The 22921-nt window shown below is 52.3% G+C and overlaps 3 protein-coding genes across 3 annotated transcripts; 1 reads left to right on the forward strand and 2 right to left on the reverse strand.

The window, feature by feature from the left end:
- Window positions 1–204: 204 nt before the first annotated feature.
- TRIREDRAFT_1857 (uncharacterized protein) lies at window positions 205–8764 on the forward strand (the record flags this gene model as incomplete). The annotated part of the gene is made up of 5 exons (XM_006960861.1): window positions 205–274; window positions 333–1316; window positions 1385–1573; window positions 8304–8308; window positions 8735–8764. 5 exons carry the CDS (start codon window positions 205–207, stop codon window positions 8762–8764), a joined length of 1278 nt encoding a protein of 425 aa, XP_006960923.1.
- Window positions 8765–12340: 3576 nt separating this feature from the next.
- Window positions 12341–13544, reverse strand: TRIREDRAFT_43961 (RNA polymerase III transcription initiation factor complex component; the record flags this gene model as incomplete). The annotated part of the gene is made up of 3 exons (XM_006961013.1): window positions 12341–12528; window positions 12607–13382; window positions 13509–13544. The coding sequence occupies 3 exons, from the start codon at window positions 13542–13544 to the stop codon at window positions 12456–12458; spliced, it is 885 nt and encodes a 294-aa protein (XP_006961075.1). The 3' UTR covers window positions 12341–12455.
- A 4306-nt stretch (window positions 13545–17850) lies between these two features.
- TRIREDRAFT_73881 (uncharacterized protein) lies at window positions 17851–19902 on the reverse strand (the record flags this gene model as incomplete). Its single annotated transcript, XM_006961590.1, has 1 exon — window positions 17851–19902. The coding sequence occupies one exon, from the start codon at window positions 19900–19902 to the stop codon at window positions 17851–17853; it is 2052 nt and encodes a 683-aa protein (XP_006961652.1).
- Window positions 19903–22921: the final 3019 nt, after the last annotated feature.

The following is a 22921-nucleotide window of genomic DNA, read 5'->3' on the forward strand; positions in this document are numbered from 1 at the left end:
GGGCGGCACCTTCTAGCCCAAACTGGAAGTCAACCTCCAAAAAATACTACGCCAAAATTATCCAGACCTCATTTTTCCCCCCAGCTGTGTATGTATTGCAGTCCTACGCTGTCCCCCATCACAGCCGCTCTTTTGCTTGATCTGATAGGCACACAAGCGGCATCTTCTTCATCTGCGCCCGAATTCATTCGAAAAGTCTCGGTTATGTCGATCCCCCCGCAGCTCATCCGGGTCAAGCGCAAACGGGACGACGAGTCTCCCGTCACTTTCCTCCGTCAGTTCCCTCGTTGACTTTGACATCGTCACTGCGCCGCTTGTCTAACATCATGCAGAGCTTGATGAAGGGGCCAAGCGCCATCGCAGCGATCGCAATTGGGTGTATCAGCGACGAGAGTCCCAGGCCTCACCGTCAGGCCCAGCCATCAGCCGCAGCGATGGCCAACCCGTCATCCACGTCTCGCAACCCGAAGATCGTCCCTCGCCCATAAAGAGACGCAGCGATGGCCCTATATCAGGCTCAACAAGCGATGCAAATCGATCTGCCGATGGCCAGCTTCCGGAACAGCGCAAGTTTCATGTCTCCCGGGCGATGCTGGCGCAGGCGTCCGCCGCCCCAGGGCCGACCAGCTCGGGAATCTCGAAGCATGTGCGGCATGGACCAACGATCTTCGTTGAGCGTACGGGCCGTAAAAAGGTTATACCAAGATCCTCTCGACAGAGCCTCGTCATCAGAGATGCCAAGGATATCATTGCAAACGACCACGCTCAGGAGACGATGGCGGTCTCCAACGAGCACGTCGAGCAGAGGCACCTCAAGAAGCCTGGCATTGCAAAGCGACGGGATCCCTCCCAGGAGCCGCCAACTCGCCACCCTCTCCCGCAGTCGCTCATCAACCGCCACACCGACGACATGGACAAGATCACTGCTGACATGAATCAATGGGTATTGGACGAGATTGGTGCAAACTTACACGCCATGGAGGCTGAGAAGAAGCAGGCCGAGAAGCCCAGATTCAGGCCCAAGGCCCCAGAGAAGAGATATCAAGAACGCCATCCAGATGTTGCTGCAGCGTCAGATAGTCCGGCCGGGGAGACGGCAGATATTCGCATGGTTGATGCGAGTGAGGAAGAAGGGGACGATGCGGACTGGATCATCGAGGAGTATGTGCGCATTCCCGCTCACACTATGGGCGTCAATGTGCTACCTTCAGATGTCGGCCTCCTAGTCTTGGATGGAGAAGAAGAGAACATGCTCTTTTACGGGCCGCCTCAAGATGAAGATGATGAATATCCGGAAGATGATGAAGACGAAAATGGTAAGCCACCGCCACACAAGACCTTGATCTATACGAGACAAAATCTCACCATTGACCTCTCACACCAGCGGAAAACTACTACACGGCGGATTACCCAGAGGATGAGGTAGATACCGAGGATGAGTACGACCGCCACGCCTACATGTACCGCAACGCCAACGCCTCAGACGAGGAAGAGTTTGACGACAACGAATACGACAGCGACGAAATCGCCATGGAAGGGGAAGACGACGACGATGATGACGCAAGGATGGATCGTATTCGAGAATTCATGCAACGCAACGCCACCTTTCGATAGGCTGTGATAAGACCTTGTCTGTCTCTTTCGTCTGTTCCTTGAGCATCGCAGATTGACCGGACGCCATTCGGCACACCCCTTGTTTCTCTGCCGTTCCTTACTCGCAGCCACCTGCCAGATATCGAATCAAAGGCTGCCGAGCATCGTCATCAACCTCGCCATTGTCACCATCGCGATCAACATTCCGTCGAAAAGCTTGCTGTCTCCCACGAGGTGGCCCCTCACCTCCTCGGAAGAGGAGCTCACAAACATGTAATGGGGCCGTATGACGACCGCCTATCATCACCACCCGAGCCTTCAAGATGACACCCCCCAAACCCCCCACGTGGCCCGGCTGCGGTTATTTGCCCCTTCCTCTCTTCATTGCTCGGCAGAAAAAGAGATCGTGATGGGGTGTGGAATCATGTGCGCGGATAACGCAGAATGCCTGCTACGACCCCCAGCCAACGAAAACTGCCGTTGTACACATATTTGCTGGATATGTGATGTACGTGTACGAAGTACGTTGTGTATGTCTGCGTGTGTTGGGCGACACATTCCTGCATGCCCCCTGCCCACCCGTTTTCGACACGCTTTGTATGCTCACCGCCCTCCTGCTACTCCTCCTCTACCTCGCTCTCTGTTGATGATTGGAGCTCACACAACGCGCTTTGGGGCTGTGGCGGGAACAAGAAAAAACGAATTCAGCAAGCGTTAGGTCCTCACTCGGCCTGTTTGCTTCTTGGGAGGAGCTACATACATGCCTATGCAGAAGTTTCTTCCCCCCCCTTCCCCAGCCCTTGTTGTTTGTTCAACAACGAGAGGATTGGTACACGACATGACACATACACACACCCTCTCCGGCACTTTCCATTTGTGGAGGCTCTCATTGCAAATCATGGACTGTGGAAGGGCAAACAACAGAGTTCAGTCCAATCCAGTCCAATACGTGATGGCGTTTGTACGTCTGCCCAGTCATTCCTTCGGAGATGTTGAGTTTGCTTGCTCTCACATCCTATCAAAAAAGGAAAAGAAGAAAAGCCTGTTAGCTCCATCCAATACCAGAGAATATCAACGGGCAACGAAGAGGCGGAGAGGAGAAAACGGGGTCACATGCCCGCTGCTGGTACCCTTTTGTCAACGAAGAGGCGAAGGGCGCGTGCTTAACAAAGTACATACTACGGCCGACTCTTCCGCGTCCATACGCACAAGCAAAGGAAGCCGGATCTTTTGACTCTTAGCTGCTGGTGACCTCCCAATGCTGTGAGACGCAAGGGACAGCTCTCTGCGACACGCGTACAATGCAGGGCGACCCAAATAGAAGAAACTAGAGTTACGCAGAACTACGGACGAGAGAAAAAAAGGGGAAGGGTGCGTTCGAGCTAATGTCAACTGAGTACAGAGTAGAAGGCAGTAGAATCACGGTCAAGAAGCAGAACCATTCGGGTAGTAGATGTACCAAGGTAGCTTGGTTGTGTAGATTGAAATATACCAGAGAAAGAAACATCATGATATCTCGCGGATTCTTTTGCTCACACGCGATTTCCCCCATCCAAAGAGTAGCCAGGTCCAGTGAAAACGACCAATTTTCCATGCCCTCGCCCAGCCATAAGCATCATGACCTCCTCATTAAAGGCCGTAGATATATGCAAGGAAAAAGAAAAGAAGCAAAAAAGCAAAAAGTCATGACAAGGCTCGCAAGACCAGCCATGAGAAAACCAGCAAAAAGCCAGTAGCAGTAACAAGCAATAAATACTAGTACAGGGGAAGAATATATGGGTGAATAAGAACAGATCAAAACAAATCTGGTTGCAGAGCAACGAGGCGAAGAAGTAGAAGAAGAAGGACAAACAAAGCAAACCTCAGGATGCAAAAGAACGCTCTCCTCCAATGCTTGATGCTTGAAATCCGTGCCCTCATTGAAGCACGAAAGACTTCGACGTGAACGTAGAATGAAGAAATGGTCAAAAAGAAAAGTCGTGTATGAGTCTTGTCGTAAAAGAAGGCCGTGGCCGGTTGACGCAAGGAGAAGAAGGGATGTAATGAATGGTGGCCGTCTCCGCTTGGGAGAGCTATTAGTAGTACACGACCATACTCTTTTCTTCCGCACGAGAGAAAATTTGGGTCATTGCTCCCTCTCTCTCAGAGATGGCTCCTCGCTGTCTCCCCTTCTGTAGGGGATAGAAGGTTGAAAAGGGCGAGGCGTCGCTCACATCTTGAGGCGCCTCTGCTCCTTTCTTCTCCGTCGCTCCCTGCGGTCTCGGAGCTGATGGAGACGTTTCTTGGCTATAGCGGAGGAGTCGGTTAGCATCATATGTAGATATACGGAGCTTTGGTTTGGTTTAGACTCACCCCAGTCCATACACTTCATCTTTGTTTCGTCGTCTACCCAATCGTAAAAGACGGCTCGGTCGGGGTACCGCTGGGCAAGGCCCATGGGCTCCATCGGCCGGTCCTGGCTGTCTCTCTCACGGCACTTGATGCTGACATGTCTCGGCTCCAAGTCGTCGTCGTTGTCAAAGATGAGATTACCATCTCGATCCCAGACGGGGATGCGCTGGTTCATACGGTAGTACCAGGCTTGAAGGCCCTGGACAGTCCGTTCAGGTGTGCGGCCAAATCTGTCGGCGAACTCCTGCTTGATGCGTTGCCACTTGAGCTTCCTGTCGTGCCAGGCGTAGATGATGAAGTCACCCTCTTCTTGAGTGTACTTCTGGTTGATGTGCCGCCCTTCGCTATCGGGGGGTGGGCTAGGATAGCCGTCCAGTCTAGAAGGGCAGAAATCGCTGCTTATGGCGTAGTTTGGGTACGCGGGCTCATGGATCGAGAAGGCCAGCATCGATGGCAGAGGTTGGGGGAGTATGGAGCCACGACGAAGGCTAGAGAGAGGCGAGGAGGGTGGGAGGCTAGAGAGAGGCGAGGGAGGAGTCCAAGATCGTGTTGACCCATACGATCGTGCGATGGCGTCCACACCCTGATCGAACTCCCTGAGGCTTGGCAGCTTGATGGGAGGCGGGTTGGAGTATGAGTTGAGGCGAGTCAATCGAGGCAGCGGGGAGCACTCCCGGGAGATGTTACTTGAAGCAGCCGAGAAAGATCCTGATGAGATGTGTCAGCTGTCCCGTGTTGAGTAGTGAAGAGACAAGTCTGGCGGCAAAGGGAGCAGCACATACCCTCTGGCTTGACGATGGGGCTCGCTGAGGTTGAGTCAGGAGGGGTTTGTGGGTGGAGGAGAGATCTTGGAACGGATGACAGGTAGTCGGTAGACAGCTTCCTAGGGAGGAAAGCCTCTCTGCTCGTCATGCCTGCGATGCCCAGCATGTTGGACGTGGCCGGGGAAGAGCCACGGCTTTCGGGACTCTCTTGCACAGGGAACATGTTCCAGAGTGACTCTCGAGTAAGGCGTATAAGACAGCAGCGAAAAAAAAAACGGGCGAGCTCCTGGGTACTGAAGGGCTGTCTCTGAAGACAATGGTTGAATCGACAGAGGCTGCAGTTAAGACACAAAGGCTCAAGTAGGACGAGAGGGAGAGTGCCAGCAGGTAGATGTCCGCAGTAACGAGGGATATCGACTGTGACAAAAGGGTAGGCGAACAAGTCTTGGGTGAGAAGGGAAAGAGTGGATAGATTTGAGGATAACACTGAGTGAAGGTCAACACGAGGAGCACGGTCTTCTTGTACTTGCTGCGCTTTGCCTTGGAGTGTGTTCAGACCCTGGAAGATCAGGCCTGTGCCACGGCCTTGGATCAAGGCGCTTTGCTACTGCCCATGACCAATGAATGGATTGGCCGTGATGGGCTCCAGTGAGGGCGGTACAAGTCACTCCCACTCCTGTCTTCTTGGAGGGGAGGGTCTCGTCGTTTCCGCCCTGGCCTCAACCCTGCACACGAGACAACGTCCAACACACACAAGGTGTGCCCTGTTCCAGTGGATCACCGCAGAGTCGATAAAAAACAAAACGGTACATCCAGACCTGCGGCGTTTTGAGAGGACAAGGGTGCCAAAATTGGCACCACCTCTGGGGGGGGGGGGGGGGGGGGGGGGGGGGGGTGGTCTCCATCAGAGGCGGCTTTGTACCCGCCTATGCTCTGCAGGGTGAAGCTGTCTTGGAAGACCCCGAAAGACTCGGGAAGATTGACTTCCTAAGACAGATGCGGCGTGGCAACATGAACCAATGCGCCTCTAAGGCAAGGCTAGTGCCGAAGGGCTGAGCTGGGGAGGTGAACCGAGGGCGATGACAATAGGCAAAGAGATGAGAGGTCTGCGGTACGTGAAAGAGACTGAGAGGGCCGGAGTCCGTACGAGTGGGCAACATGTCCGTTGGGCCAAAGTGATTGTGCGGTTATGGACGAACGCCCATGCTGTCAAACACAAAAGGACCATCCCGCCAGGTGTCTCCTCCGCAAAGGTATGTAAGCCACCTGTCTTGGGAACGAGATGGCGTGTTTCCCTCAATCTTGTCCCCCCAATGGCGAAGAATCCGGCAGGACGCATGGACAGGTTGTGGATATTGTTAGGAGCAGAGAGGGCCCAGGTGGCATTGAAGAGATCTCCCAATAGCACCACCATGATGTTGAGCATATCCACAGCTTGTGTTGGTCGAGCGTGCATGCTAGCAGCCATCAAAGGTAGCAAGCAGGCGGTGCGAGACGGATCCTCGCCACGAGGCGCCACCCGCACGAAAAGGATGCAGTAGCAAGGACTGCCTCAATACCTCTTTTGGCACTGGCACCCCATCCTCATCAGATGTATTTCGTCGGTGGCCGTGCAAGTCGAGGTCGTATCACAGGTACGGCCATCATCTCGTCCAGGGAGGCTGCATTCAGATGCCGGCTTGCCACTAAGCTGGGGGATTTGCACCAAGATTGACAGCAATCTGCTGCGTGGACCAACAACATGGCTTTGGGCACGTTCACATACACACACAGTGTCAGACGACGAGCTTTGGTCACGGCTTACATGCTTGTGCAGAGCACATCGTCCAAAGGAAGTCAACCCAGGAGGTCGGAATTGCGTGGAGACTGCCTCTGCCCAGAGACACAACAACACGACAGCCCATACCAAGCTGGACTCCATGATGATACAGGTCGGCCGCATAAGTTTGCAGCTCAAAGACCAGTCTAGACGGTGGCGACCAGCTCACACAGAGAATAAGCAACATTCGAGACCGAGGATTTCACATGTCTAATTGGGCCACAGCTGGCCGGCATCTGGCAAGCAGGTGAGGCGTGGCAGCTGGTAGAAAGAGTCGGGCGTCGATGCCAGGCGGCTTTGCATAAAAACATCTGGACGATGGAGAGCAGGAGGGCCAGGGGAGCAGGTCCAGGTTCGACGTGGCTGATCCGGGGCCGGTGTAGGGAAGGCCGAGCAAGATCTGAGAAGTGACCTGCTGCCGCTCCCGGGGGGGTATGTCACGGCCAAGTCAGTGGTGGACTGCCAGCAGCTGGACGCAAAATGTTCCAGTCCCAAGTCTCGGCGGACCTGCCCACCCAGATTAGCGTAACCGGTTCTTTTTTTGCTTCTTCCTGCAGGAAGATGCGACGCCGGGTTCCTGTATGTCTGGGAGCAATGAAGCAGATGCAGGGCAGGGCGCCAGAGGGGGGACGGCAGCTATGGAGAAGTCAAGAGGCCAGTGGCCATCGGCCGGAGCCCAGGACCAAAAGCAGTGAAGAACGGACCTCCTTGCCTCGCGGCTGAGCCCGGCGTGCAGTGCCGGATGAACTTTGGGCCTCTCCGCGACGTACTGGTTTGACGAAGAGGGTCAGTGAAGGTATTGGTGGCGTCCCTTGGTCTTTGGCCGTGCCCATGCCCGGCCCCGACTCCCATTTCGGCGGCGCCCTCCCCCCTCTCATACGAGACATGCGGCTCCGTCTGGCCATCCTGATAGCATTCAACAGCGTTAGTATCCGTTTCTCATTGTCAACAGCATCATAATCATCACCGGCTGCGTTGGGCCGAGACGTTGCAATGGCGGTTTGAGCAGCATTAGTGCCAGCTGCTGTGGACAACAGCTTTGCAAGCGGTGGCATTGTCAGACAACGTCTGCTCTCACAGGCCGTCAAGGGGACGGTGCTTGGCACTAAGCGGGCGAAAAAAAAGGAACGACGGGGCGAGGGAGGGCCGAAAAAAGAAACGAGCAAAATGTTACAGAGAGAATTACTGTGGCGCGGGCGCCAGCAGCGGCGCATGAGTCGACGAGAGGGAGTTTTTTGGCCTGCAATCGTTGCTTTTTTCTGCGTATCGAGAGGAGGTTGTGTGAGGAGCAATCAATCTCTTGGTCATCGGCTGGGCGCAAGGGAGTGAAGGAGGAGGAAGGAAGATGGAGAGACGTGAGCCAATCAAGGCCCCGGTCGGCGCTAGACCCGATGCGGGGAGCGGGCATCGAAACAGCCATCATAGGCCTCTGATTGGCCGAGGCGCCCCTGCTCTTGCATTTGACCGGTGGAAAGCTGCAGCGGCCGGGGAAGGAACAATCAAGGGTGCGGAATGCCAGCGATCTGGGGAGAACTTGGCCGTGGACTAAGGTACCTCTGTGTACGTACCGTTTCGCAGAGGTGGCAGGTGGTCTGCAGTGACGATTGCCTAAAAGGCCGCTGTACCTTTTGTTAGTACCGTCGGATATCTCGAAGCAAACACGACCTTTATCCGTCATCTATCTAAGAAAGGTAGGTAAGTACCGGGTTGTTAGGTATGTACTGATATGTATGTAGATCTGGTTGGTGATAAGCGGGAATCAGGATGATGATGATGCTGATGATACGTCGAATTGCACATACCTACTGTACAAGAACAAGTACATACAAACAAGCCCCAGACCCGGTAGCAGACCGACTGAGTAAGATCAACTGGAATTGATCCGCTGTCGATAAGCTTTCAGCTCCTCTTATCCCCCGGTCCAAGGCAAGACAAACCCTGAATCAAAAGACCCTGTCAGCATCATATAGTAGGTACTTTGACTCAACCCGGTCCCCATACGAACAAACGCGCATAAACCACTGCTGATCTCCGCTTCCAGCTCTTCAGGCGGTGTCTTGGGGGGGGAAATCTAATAAACCAGATCCTCCCTTCGACCCTTCAGGGGGGCGGGGAAAAGGGAGGAGAAAAAGAAAAAAAGAAATCAACAAGAAAAAGAGGCAAAGAGGCCGAAAGGGAGCATCAGCGTCAAGCGTGAAGCAACAGCCACCACCACCACCCTCCTCCTCCTCCTCCACCACCACCTCCACCAGCAGCAGCAGTCGATCTTCGGCAACCGGTTTCGCTTCCGGATTGCCGCCATGTCTCAGCAACCTGCGTTGATGGCTTGGGACCGGTGAAGCTCCAGTGCATGCAATCGCCCCTCTGCGCCTATCGGGATGTGGTGCCGCATGAACAGAAGAGCTCCGCTTGTGCCGGCTTGCAGGCAATTGGGGGGACCAAGTTTCTGAGTCTGAGTCGGGCAGCATGGAGTCCCCCCTCTGCACACACACACACAAGTTCCGAACCATGGACGCACATGCATACGATGCCTGTATGTAAGGCTCCCAAAGGGTGATATGAGCCCGTGTGCCTATGTGTTGTCGTGGGCCAGCCATACTACATACATACTTACGCACCAACCTATCAGACTGCCATTTGCCTCCTCCAGTCGATGCCGGTGCTGCTGCCCTGCAACAGTCTGATGCATCTCGACGGAGCACGATTACATGCACATGATACGGAACTCCCAATTGCAACCTGCAGATCCGTCGAACTGCTGCTGCTGCTGCTGCTGCTGCTCGTAGGCCCGATACAGAAGCAGGATTTCGCCCTGAGACCGGACTAAGCCAGACGCAGGCCCTGTCCTTGTTGTCGCCTTTTGTTTTCTCTTTTTCCAGGAGCGCAGGTCTCGTGCATACAAGTATCACACACTGCAGTTTTACACCGGTGCTTGTACGTGTACGGAGGACAGCGAAGAGGAATCGTCAACACCAAGCGAGGTAGGTACCTTCAGTTGGCGCCGCCTAACCTGGAGGAAATGTCCCGGCACCTGGTCAGTTATCGAGTCCACGTCAACTTGAAGCGCTGCGAAAGTGGCCGGGGGCCATCACGTAGTGTACTGTAGCACTGCCTTATTTGCAGACCATACTGAGGCAGTGGAGGTGCGAGCACCTTGCTGTCGTGGCACACAACGCCTCGAACTTGGAAGGGTGCGTGCCAGATAGTACGAGTAATCCGTACGTGATGTCCTGGTGCTACATGCCTAATGCGTCTCTTTGATACCTTACGATAGTCGTCTTATGATTGAGAAGCACACGCAGAAGCACATGCCATCCTACCTATCAAGACGGCTCCCTTTGGCAAACTCCGCTCTTACACTTACACCGAATATTCGTCCTGCAGACGCCCAAGCATGCAATTCGATCCTACTATATGCGTCCAAAGGGCGGAGCTGCATCCTCTCTCCGCCATCGATGAGAGATAGTAGCTGAAGACATGCGTGGCGCTCATCATACCCGGCTGGGAGTGAATTCAAGGAACGGATAGTGCAACAGATAGAACGAAGAAAACCATCAAGATAAAAAACAAAGAAAATGACACATTCTCTTGGAGACACGGCAGACAAAGCAATAGTCCTGAGCCAAGAGACACCGAAAAAAAAAGAAAAGAAAATATTCACATACTACTAGCACTACCTTTAGCCTGTTGACTGACGGACAGAGACAGATCTCAGCCACCTTTTTTTTGCTTGTTTTGCCGCTACTTACACAAGGGAGGATGAGGTAGGAACAGGACCCTGTTGCAATATAGCTAGACCGAGTTTTTCCAGGTTTCAATAATTCGACGCCAACCCTACGTGCAGCCGGTGGTGGTCTTCAAGGACGCAAGGAGCAAGAAATTCTGTCAGCTATCACTTTTTCTGGGACGCACATTTCATCAAGTTCAGCTTAACAAGTATTATTGTGCCTCCTCCTCCTCCGCCTCCGACGGGCCGGGGGGCCGTCGTCCCGGCCGCCGCTCACAGGAGCTCAGCTTGGAACTTGTCCTTGGCGGAAGCACAAGTTGCGGAGAGTTAGGTGGACTGTTATCAAGATATGTCTTCTGGCGCCACTCCTCATGAGGTATCGCGAGGCTTGCCATCTAGATAGGCTCAAGATGATAAGACTAATCCTGGTACGCAAAAGTGATGGCGTGCGTGCTGCCCTCTTGGCAGACAGGTATAGATTGTCTGTTTGTTAATCTGTAGATGGTATCGAGATGCACCAGTACCTGGAACTCCTTTCAAGAAGCGCCTACTCTTGCATCATGACCTCCGTCGCTGCATTAGAAGGTCCTTCAAAGAGGCACAAGCGGTGTATGTACATCACAAGTGCGCACCTCCTCGCCGCATAAACGTCCTGCCTTATTACTTCATAACTCCATCCCCTACCGTGAAAGAAACAGTCATAGCGACGCCATCACGGGGGATCGGCAGCCGAGCAACGCCACGTTTTGCTCAAGCCGCCCATACCGTGAAACCATTTAATAAGACAATGAAACTATTCCCCTCTGTGAGAAAAGAAAGAGAAAGAAAAATGAAGAAGAGGCAGGGGTTGAAACTGCCTGTGAACCATTGATTGATCATCCAAACGTCCGTGGTATACGTGTCTCTCCTCCTCTTGACGGCGCTTACACACCATCCCGAATGCCCATCTTCCTGCTCCACACATTGCAATATACATCGAGGCCATCAGGAGCATCGATGGGGCTCGATAATCTCCTGGAGTGGGAATATCTTCCTTTTCTTCAAGCTGAGCTGGACGTCAGACCCAGTTTATCTTCGGCAAAAAGCAACGGAAGCGGGAGATCAGTCACAAGGATGTCTCCTTGTTTCTCTAGATGCTCGGACTCCCTTTTCCCCAAGAGATGGCCATCTCACCGATACCCCGTACCTCGTACACAAGCGTCGTCGGAAATCATTTCGTGGCGTCGTCTCCCTCTCTCTCCCTACATCAAGCCGCCGGTGGGGAAGCACTTGGCCACCTACTACGGACTGCTCCTCCGTAAATTGAGCTGGATACTACATATTGACTAGTACCAGTCATAATAGATGGAGGTACCCATTTGGCACATGAGACATGGCCCATCAACTGGCCAGGGGCTTGCAAGAATTGCAACACGGCCAAGACGGCCTGTGCCTTGAGACTACTGTCGCCAGTTCACGACGGAACCATTCGTCCGGTTTCCGAGTGCCAGCGCAGCATCAGATCGTGCCTTGGCTGCCAGATACCCGTACAGAGGGGAGGGCCCTGACAAGTGAGTAAGCCGCTCCCACTGCGGCGCAGGGGCCAGGAGAGGGTCTGGGGAGGAGCATCTTTCCGACTCGGTAGGGCTACGATCCGAAGCTCAAATTCCTAGGGAAGGGTCTCCAGATGCGGTGTAAGGGATTGGATGTATTACATGGACGAGAAAGACGGTAAGGTACACTTGTCAAGCTCGGTGATTTGTTGTCTGCTCTGATGTTCTGAAACCGATCAACCCAACTGGTGAGCTCTGGCCCAACGGGGCAATCAACAAGGCAAGACTCGCAGGTTGTACCAAGCACGGCCGTTCTGATGATCCTGTCGTTCCTTATCTGGGAGCAATTTGCCACGCGGTGTGATTCTCGTGACGAAATCTAATAATACTCTGCAGACAGCATGCATCACGGATGCTCGTGAGCCCAAGCAGAACGTGACAGCCCCGGCAGGGCCTGGATGTTCGGTGGCTAGACAGCTCTCACAGCTTCCTCAAACCCTGCCATCTGTACTTTGTACTCCGTAGTAGCTGGCTCGCAGCTGCAGCCCAATCCTCAACTGGCTACGTGGATTGCTGGTGATTCCGAGCTCCGATGGGCATGACCAGCTTTCCAGCTTTCCAGCTTGCTACTACAGCTTGGACTCGGATGCGTCTGGACCCATAGATCCCGTGTCAGGAAACTCTTCGTCTCCTGAGAATTTCCTACAGCCAGCAGATCAGCATAGCTCACGGATTGTTGCCTTGTTTGTCTGCTTTTCAGCCCGTCGATTTCGTACGTACCAGCCTCGTTCTTCGCCACAGGTTAGGAAGCTACAGTCGCTGTTGGCTTCACATGACCAAGCTCCAACAACAGCACGGGGGTTGGGCTTGTTCTCAGGCAAAGTTCCATCTCCTCGCGGTCCTTGTTCATCTTGACTGATAAGTCTCCGACGATAGACACTCAGCCCGCAGGTAAAGGCACGAAAATCATCCGCGTCCACCGTTTCAGGGAACCTTCCCGTCAGGATACGGCCCAACATGATGACCACGGCGGCGTGAGTGCACAGTACGACGGCTCGCCTATATTCAGCGTCGCAACGATCAATGATACTCTGCATCGTGGCCGTAAGCCTGGCCTGCAGCTGAGCCAGCGTCTCGCCCCTCCTGGGGGGATGCTGAGCCGACACGTAGCTCTCGTCAAAGGCAGGGAACAAGGATTTTAGTACCGACGGTGAGGCTGGGCCGGGATGCTCAAACGGTGCAGAGCCGAACCACTCGCAGAGGCCATGCTCAGGCCGGATCATGGTACAGGCAGGACTGCTGCCGCCATGGCGTTCCTTGGAGCACCGTTCCCGCTGAAGCTCAACAAAGGGCGTGATCGTCTGCAGGCACCGGTAGTAGGGACTCGAGTACACGGCCTCTACCGGGGGTTCGACCGTCATGAGATGCCGGCCAAGTTCCCACGACTGCTCAACGCCGTGGGCGGTGAGGGCCGGGTCCACAGGGATTCCTGTTGGTGATGGGATCGAAGCTGAGTACACTCCTGTGGTGTGGTCGACGGACCAACTAGACCGGAACTGGCGTTGACAATAGCAACAGTCAATACAAGAAGCACTCAGCCTCGTGACGCCATTGTCTGCAGTGAACAAGGAGGGGGGGTGTGAGAGGATCAAAATTCAAGGGCAAGAGGCGCAACACTTTACCCCATGTCGAACGACGTAGATTGTCTCGAGAGGCATGTTCCTTTTTGCAGGTATTTTTCTCCTCTTTTGCCTTGGAACGGAGAAGCCAAATGGAGGTGAGGAAGGGTGACAACGAAATGAGGAATTATCCGTGCTGGCGTCTGGTCGTCTGAGTATCCGTCCTTGTATGCGAGATGCTGCACCCCGAGGCGGAATCTAATCTCGGATCCGGGGTTGCTCAGGCCATGAAAGAGTCGTAGTTTGACCACAAGAGCCCCTCAAGCGCACATACATGGACAAAGCGCAGTCTGCACTTGGCGATACGACGCTCTCCTCGCTGGACCTCGGGGCTTTTTTTGCTCTTTCTCTTACCCAGACAACCAGACTAGGTTCCGTGGGGGCACCAACCAGGAATACCTACACACCTGGTTTTGCGGTTGGTGGGACGAGATTCCGCAAGGCAAGCCTTTCTCCTTTCAAGATAGCCTCGATGCCTATTCGCGGGCTTGGTGGTACTAGTAGCATGAGGCTGATGATGAAGGAGTTTTTAACCAAGATCTCCAAATGAGGAAGAGAGAGAAGAGGGGGGAAGGAGGGGGGGGGGGGGGGGGGGGTTGTGCCTGTTCCAGCCATTTGGCGGGTGCCAAAGTTGCGCTGTTCTACGGATGAAGATCGGAATGCCAGCAGTGGATACAATCAAAGAGTCGACGTTGGCGAGGAAAGAGAGAAGAACAATCATCATTGCAGGGCACTTGCGATGCCGCACAGCTACAGAATTGCCATGTAATTCAGATGTACCGTCCCGTACCTAGGTACGACACGTACTAGGTAGATAGGTACCTGACTCCTATCACATTGGAAGTGACGAGGCGCATGAGGCTGTGTTACTTCAGAAGCAGGTGAGCCTTTCCACGCGTAATACTGGTAGTAGGTACCTACTAAGAAGCATGATGTGTAAGGTATTAGGTATGTGTAACTGTCATCAAGAACGCACCTTAATCAGGTGTCAAGGAGAGCACTAAGCACCTCACTGCAAATCCTCCGCGGAAGCACGACTAGATATCCCATCAAATAGCAGCAGAGCGCCGTTTCCAGGAATACCTGGATCCGAACTCGATGGACTGAAGTCGATGTACCCACTAAGGTACGAGCACTGTACTCGCATGCTTGTAGCGCTGTTTAACAGCAAATCCGAGTTATGGGCAGCCGCGAGCTACTGAGGCATTGCCGTTTCTAGTAGACTTAGCCGAGCGCCAGCGGTGACATTCCATTCATTGATGAGCAAGGAAGGCAGGACTGGGAGCCGTTGGTTTTCTTCAACACTTCACAACTTGAAGATTTGTGGCGTTTTTAGAGGCATCTCGGTCCTCAATTGAATCCTTCAAATCTGCTGCACTTTGGTGGCCTGTGCTCAGGGAGCCTCAATGGGATCAGTGAGTGTCTGAATCATGTGTGATTGTGCGCTTCTGACTTCAATAGGTACTATCTACCAGCTCCCAACATCTGCCTCCTGCGCCGACATCGTGAGTGGTCACAAGCACGGAGCGTCCGGAGATGCACCCGTTGAACAGGTCCAGATATCAGAAATCGATGACAGCGAATCGTCAGCTTCACTCTCAAATCCCAGTCAGAATCAAGTCAAAGCCAAGGAAAAGAAAAAGCAAGCAATGACACCTTGCACTCGCTTGCTTCACCGGTCGCAGGGATTCTGCAGCCACTCATGCGCGCAACAACAAGGGCATGCAACGCGAGCTTCTACTTCATACATGGCATACAATAGTTACTGCAATGGTCGCTATGTACCAGGTGCCCTCGGCTGTCCTCTCGAGGCGACAGAAATCTTCACGGCAAATCAAATAATCGGAAAGCAGCAGCACAGCTTGCCACACACACACGCCCGCACATGTACATACAGGTGCATGCGTACACGCATATACAGACACACAAGTATGCGCATATACAGACAGGCATGAGAACCAAGTTGCCAAGGCAGCCAGGAATCTGCATCTGCATCTGCATCTGCGTCTCGTCTGCATCCGCGTCTGCATTGCATACTCGTCGCACACACGTGTTAACCTCCTTAGGTATCTCGTCCACAACGAACCTTCTTCAGGCCATTGGGCGAGGGTATACAAGACATGAGACAAGAGCTCTCATAGATGCTGTCGATACAAGTCCTTGCAACAGGGTCATGAATGTGACGGTGCGAAGTATGTCAGCTACCGCAGGTGCAAACACATACATGATGCGGAGACTGGGAAGAGACGAGGGCCTCCACGCCGGTCAAGAGCTTTATTATCATCAGCCGCGCATCTGCACCTCCTACTGCATCCCTCCATGCAACTTGCTCGATGCTGCATTGCATCTACACACACACTTACAAGCACACTCGCACACACTGCCCGGTACCATCACTTCATCATCGCGTCCCATGTTCCAGGGCAAAGGACAGCGCAGCAACAGCAACAGCACAGCAAGATGGCACCTAAGCGAGGTGCATACATGCTTCATACATGATTCCAGTCCGGTCTATGGCCAGTTGCTTGCTTTGTACTTTGGGCAAAGAAGCAGCCCCCCCTCATCCTGTCTCGTCTCTCCCCAACGCAGAGAAGCCGACGATCGACCCTTGCTCACATCAATCGCTCGCTCATCTTCTCTCAATGGCAATTCTGCGACAATTTGGCCAACACCATTCGTTTTATTCTACGTCTCATGCTCCACACAGCCAAGATCTTGTCGCCGTTGCCGTCAAAAGATCCAAGGTAGTATACAGTGCGGCCCCCTGCCAACGCATGTAAGTGAGTTGTTGTCTCCCATTAACCTCAGCATGGCGAACTTTTCCTTTCGACGGCAAAAGTACCCGAGAGGAAGAGAACAAGTCTCGCGCCTAAGATAATAATAGGAGGACCAGAGGAAACTAAGGCAGAGCCGGCGTTGGATAGAGTTGTCTGTATCCGTAGTGGCCCCGGAGAAAGACTCGGGCCCTCCTCACAACCACGTGGGATCTGGATCCAAGTGCGTCCCCTAAAGACGGCCAAGGCGAGGAACTAGTTTCCAGTTGCACTTTGGTAGCGGATTCATGCTATGCTACTGTGCCTATTCATTGAAGATTCACAGCTTAATTGTTACCCTAGTCATTCGTGCCTTAGTTGAAATGGTCAACGTGGTAAGTCGGAAGCACGCCTCCTGCAGAGACTCTTTCACCCACGCTATCCTCTGCTGGAAAGGGGGGGTGGAAGGGTGTGGCAGCAGAGAGTCGATATCTTCCACATGGAGTAAAAATAGAATAGAAAATACTTTGAACCCATGCGTCTTCGAGAAAACATTGGCTTTTTGTGCCCATTGAGACATCAATCAGTACCTAACGGACCATTGGGTAGGTATGAGTATGTATCTCACCTAGTAGAACGCAAGCAACCTTACCCTCCTCACCAAGACCGAACCCAATCCGCCACACTTCATCCTTCTCTCACATACTGCAGCCAGTCCTGCATATTCCAGACCTTCACAATACGAAGTTGTCTCTCCCCTGCATCAATAACTGCGCCTGAAAAACAAACAAATCAAGCAGTAAGATAGAAGAGCGTACGGTAATAGGTACGGAGCACCGTCTCCGTGGCTCGTCTCTCCGTACATTACACTCTACCTTACCTATCTGTAGGTATGTACGTTGCAGGCAGCTGACCTGACCGCCAGAGGCCCGCAGAAAAAACCATCCCAGAGACGGACTGACACATGGCAAGAGAGAAAAAAAACAAAGCATCATCATATGACAAGTATTCTTGCATAAGAGAAGAAAACAAATCTATCTGCATCAGACTAGGAAAGAAGAAGAATGCAGCTTGCTTGCAGGACAGTTGTAGACGGTGCTGGCAGTTCTAGATCGGGCCTTGCTTGGGAGGAACAAGACATGTGTCCTGAGAAGAAAATCCCGGTTTCAACGTCATATCTTTGGGCCCAAAAGGACGGGGAATTTGGCCCAAGGCCAGCGAACATCGTGCCATCGTGGAGAGTGCCCAATGTCTACCCGCTGCCAGCGAGTTGGATCTTTATTCCAAAGACGGAAAGGAGTAGTGAAGTGGAAAAGCCCAAGAAAATAGATTGCCCAAGATGAATGCCCATCGCCCACTCCGTAATCTCCTGTAAATGTTCTACCCCCCCAAAAGCATCAACACCGGTGCCGTGTGGCTATCTGAAAATGCGAGTAAAGCAGAGAAAACCAAAAGTATTGGAAAGGGAGAAAGTAGAGTAGCCAAAATGGTCGATACAAGATGCTCCCTTTCCACGAGGAGACGGATAAGATGTCCAAAAATAAACATTCATGAGGTGACAGCATGTACCCGTGATGAGTATCGCCGGGACATCACATCACGGAGCAAGAGCCCAAGGTCCTCGCCCTGCGGCGGCCGACAACCCCGCCGTCCTCCTCATCCGCATGAAGAGCTTGTGCATGCCTTGCTCTGCGCCGGCGCCTTCGATATCCAACTCCCCCGACGCCAGCTTCTTCGTTTGCCTGCATGTAGTCTGCCCACTTTCTCTCCAGCCGACCAGCGGCCACAAAGTCGCCCCTGAGAACTCTCTTCTGGTGCTCGTCGACGGTCATCTGGAAGCCGTAGAAGCACTTCAGGCCAATGCTCTCGGTCGGGTACGTGATGCCGCCGGGCTGGTCTGCGGCCGGCCTGACCTGAGCATTCCTGAACAAGACTTCCCGGATGCCTGTCCAAGTGACGTTTTGGCAGTCGTATACTGCTAGCCGTAGCGTTACCTTGGGACGAACATCACTCGTTGAAGCCGGCTTGGAACGCTTGATGACCATCGAGGCAGCTTCTGCCAGGACGAGATCGCTGATTTTCGTATTGTCCAAATCAGCACTCTGCAGCCGTATGCACTTTTGCATGACGGGGAGCATGCCAAGGTCTCCAATATTCTCGCAGTAGCTCAGAGAGAGGTGCTCCAGATTGGCAGCACACGGCGCCTTGGCGAGATGCTCAGACAGCAGCGAGTTGGTGATCTCGTCAAGATCCTCCAACTCGAGGAGGGTCAACCTCGGTGTTGAGGCAAGGACGGGCTCAAGCGCTGCGTCGGTCAGCGACTTGCATCCCGAAAGCTGCAGGCCTTCCAGGTCTGGAACCACATGGCCAACTGCCTTCAACCCTGCATTGGTCAGTCTGATGCAGCGGCTCAGGTCTAGGTGGCGAAGCCGACGAGGCGGAACCACAGGATGACCGGTGAGGATATCAATCTCAGGATCAACCCCATGCATCATGATCTTCAATGCCTCGTCATTGAGCTCAAGACACCCGCTGAGAACCAGTCTCTCAAGTCGATTGGTGTTATAAATCGACTCTGCGGTAGCAAGACAATCGAACCCCTTTACCTCGCCAGCACGGAGGTCCTTCAGCTTTGTGCAAGCGTCGATGATGGCCTTGATCCCGCGAGCCTCGACCTTCTGGCACCACGAGACATTGAAGCTCTCCAGCTGAGGGCACGATTCAGCAATAATCTTGCAAGATGTGTTTGTCACCGCCGCGAGTCCCGTCAGGTTCAGGTTCACCAGCTTCTCGTTGCTTCTGAGTAGATTGTGAAGCGTGTGCTTTTGGAAGTTCCGACAGCCTTCGAGGGTCGCATTCATCAGATTCTTGCACGACTTGACAATGACTTCGGTGCGCTTGTAATGCTCCACCTGAACGCATCCTCTCAAGTTTAAATCTTTGACGAAGGGACCGGCGGCAGCAATGATGCGTGCCAGTGAGGCAGCAGGGATCTCCTGGTAAAACTCAGAGGCATCGATTGACGTCCACAGCTGCCCGTCAAAGCAGAAGCTGTAGAACGATTTGCTGACTCTGGATATCCGCACCAGCTCCTTGGGCCGCAGATATGCAAAGATATGGACCCGCACCTCGTGAGGGATGTTATCCCAGAAATAAAAATCCTTCTTTTCCGAACCTCTAGCTCGTCCCTTCAGCTCGGACGGCAGGGAAGAAACGGTGGGCGAGCTGTGGGCAGGCCCAAGGGCGACTTTTCGAATGGCCGGCAACTTGTCGACACCATCGTCCTCTTCCTCTTCAACCAGCAATACTCCTTTGCCGGCTTGAGAGTCAAAGTACGAACCGTCTGTCGTGGCCAGGGGAGAAAGCTGAGGCGTGGGAGACCTGCCGCTCGGGGATCCCTGCGAGGGCCCGGCTGTGGATAGACTGACGCAGGACATGGAACCATATCGGAGGCTGTAGGGATTGCTGACCGATCTTGATCGTCCCAGTCCGGTGAGGGACGGCGATGAAGAGATGCGCTGGATGCCACGGAGGATTCGCTGGCGGTTCTTACCCTTCAGGGGCACGTCAGGTGGTGTAGGCGGAGCAGTGCCCTCATCAGCGGGCACGGGAGCGTCTGCTACGACGCCCAGAACTTCCGCCATGGCTAACTAGCGGGATTCGACTGATTCTCGTGTTTTCGTTGGACGGATTGCGATAGTACTACTACTAGTAGTAGATTGTTTCCCCGGAACTTGCGTGTTTCTCCACCCAAGGCGCTGTCCTTGCAAACAGATCCGAGGGCGTGCTCTCTGAGAGAGATATGAATCGCCAAATCTTCAGCGAATCTAGATTTTCGTATTGTAGCGGTTAAAGTTTGGTGAAGAACGGAGGGCAACGAGGCAGGGGCCTCGTGTCCGCCTGGAGGGAGAGCTTAAAAGGCCGTTGAGGCTCCTGTCAAACCATCCCTCGACCACCAGGCCCTCGAAGATAAGACTGTATTGATCGCTATCGGGCGGGTTCGACGACTCGACTCGGTGGCTGGAACCAAAGAATGGGCTCGTGGACTCGAAGCAGCGGCAATCACACAAGACGTCTGCTCAATGCCGTCGTCGAGGCACGCGGGATGTTGCAACAGAGGTCAGCCGGGCTGCCAGAGACCAAAGCGGCCGCGGGGGTGGTCAGCGTGACCGCACTGGGCTCACGCTCGCCGTATCGCAGTCCAGAGGGCAAACAGCAGAACGGCATCCCATGCCCACCCGAGCAGCGAGGGGGGCTGTTGATCACAGGAACGAGGACAAGAGATAAGAAGAGAGCAGAGTATCAAAAGAGAGATTGAGAGGAGAAGAACGAAGAGAAGAGCAACGTAAAAGGCTTCAGAAAACCCCAACGTGGTCGGTGGCGTGTTGGACGCATCGTCGCCCGTCAGGGAAGAGACGGACGGCTCAGGTCAAGCCCAGGCGAGGGCTCCCCCACCCCACCTCGGTCGCTAGTATGGATGGAAGTAGCAGTAATAAATGATGGAGAATGCACACAGTTCCGCCTAGAAGCAGAGGCAGAGGCACAGGCTGTGGCTTTGGGAGGGATGGCGTGGGCGCTGGTTCCGGAAAACCGCCATGGCCTCCATGGCTGACGAGCGCAAGTGACGGATGCTGGCGCATTACTCGCGGGTCTGATTGACTGAGGATGGATCGAATGAATGGACGGGCGGCTTCTCAATGTTCGCAGCTAGCGCCCAACAAGGTGAAGCTGGGGTATATCGATAAGATACGGCCGGGGCCACGGCCAGCGCTAGCTCCAAGCGGCGGTTAGCGCTGCATGGAGACCCTGCTTGCTTGCCTGCGGCAGCGCAACCCCACCTGTAATTGCAGCGCTACCGGTCCTCTGTGGCCCCTGTGTGCAGCGCTGTCGAGTGCTATGGATTAGGTACTGTAGTACTACATGTACTGAACTGGGCTGCGATAAGATTGTGAATGGTGGATGGATGGGATTTGATGGATTTGATGGCTAACTGCAACACTACCTATACCTACATGTACCTTAACTCATCGCATTCAATATGACACAGATTCGATTACCTGCAATATGATGATGGGAACATCTATCACTACTACGAACTATGCGCTCCAGCCATGTCGCGGTCAGTGCCGACATGCAACCACATCTTGTGGCACTCAGGACGGTCGGACCAGCCATGTGACGATCGCGTTGCATTCGGAGATGCCTCGTGTTATCCCAGTCATATATCGCTCATTGCGTTGAGCCGGGTGGCAAAAGGGGCAGTCAGAAGGGTGCCTGAGGATTGGTCGCGAGACGACGTCAACGGCGTTAGCAGACGCTAGCACTTCATGGTGAAGGGGGCTATCATATCTGCGTCAATGTGAGATTATTTCCTTTTCCCATCTGTACCGGCAAATCAGAGAGACCTCGCTGGCTGGATGTATGTAGTACATGTATGTTGCCTCCTTAACATCGCATACCCGCTGGTAATACCCGGTAGCTGCAACCCCCAAAGGCTGATTGGGGAGAAATTCGTCAACGGCCTCATGCGTGCAAGTCGGGCAATAATACGGCATCAGCTACAAAAGATGCCGAGGGGGAGCATTGGGCACAAATGTAGTGGCATGTATGAGCGATAAATGCTGTGTCGGGGACCAATGCGTAACATAGTTATACAGTGGGGTGTCAAAAGTCTGGGTACAAACGTAATTTCAGGCTACCCTAAACTCTGCTACTATATAAGAACTCTACTATTTTACTATATAAATAGTTATTTAAAAAAAGGAAAAAAATATCTTTATATAAATTAAAGGCTAAATTAATATATTTTAAATTAAAAATAAGTAATTAACTAATAATTATATAAATATATTAAATTAAAGTTTATATTAGGAATTTTAATAGAAAATTTATACTATATTCTTAAAGCTTTATATAATAGGCTATATAAGATATATATAAATAAAACTTTATTTATAAGTAAATAATATATAATATTTATATTTTATATATTTAAAATTATATAATAATTATTAATTATTATATTATAATAGCTTAAAGTATATATAAAAAATAGCTAAAAATTCTACTTTATATAATTAAAAACCTAGTTAATAAAAAAAATCTATTTTAATATTTTTAAATATATATAAATATAAAGATTTTAATTATATTTAAAAACTTTAAGAAATATAAATATTAAAAGCTATAAATAGATTTTTAAATTCTTACTTATTTTACCTTAACTTTAAAGCTTAATAACTTATTAACTATTATTTATTCTTATATAAAAATAATATATATATAATTTTAAGTAAAACCTTATATAAAAATAGTTTTTTTTTCTCTTTAGCCCTTAGTGTTAATTAATTATAGCTTTTAAAAAAGTGTGGGTTTTGGTGTAAAAAGGCGTTTGTACCCAGACTTTTGAAACCCCACTGTACCTCCAGTGTCGCAGTGACGAGACGTTGGGCTCTCTTGGGCTGATTCCAGGGTACCTTACTTGCAGCATAAGGTACCTACCCATATGTGCCTTACCACCCAGATCTAGAAGCAAACCACCTCTGGGGAAGGTAACCCGCGGGTTATCACTAGGAATCTCAAGAGGGTTGAGATCTGAAGCCATATGATGGGATGAACCTCAATTCCAACCTGGATGAAGTTTCCCTCAAGGTTGTTCAAAGA

Source organism: Trichoderma reesei (genome assembly GCF_000167675.1).
Source record: "Trichoderma reesei QM6a unplaced genomic scaffold TRIREscaffold_1, whole genome shotgun sequence".
Taxonomy (NCBI): Eukaryota; Fungi; Ascomycota; class Sordariomycetes; order Hypocreales; family Hypocreaceae; genus Trichoderma; species Trichoderma reesei.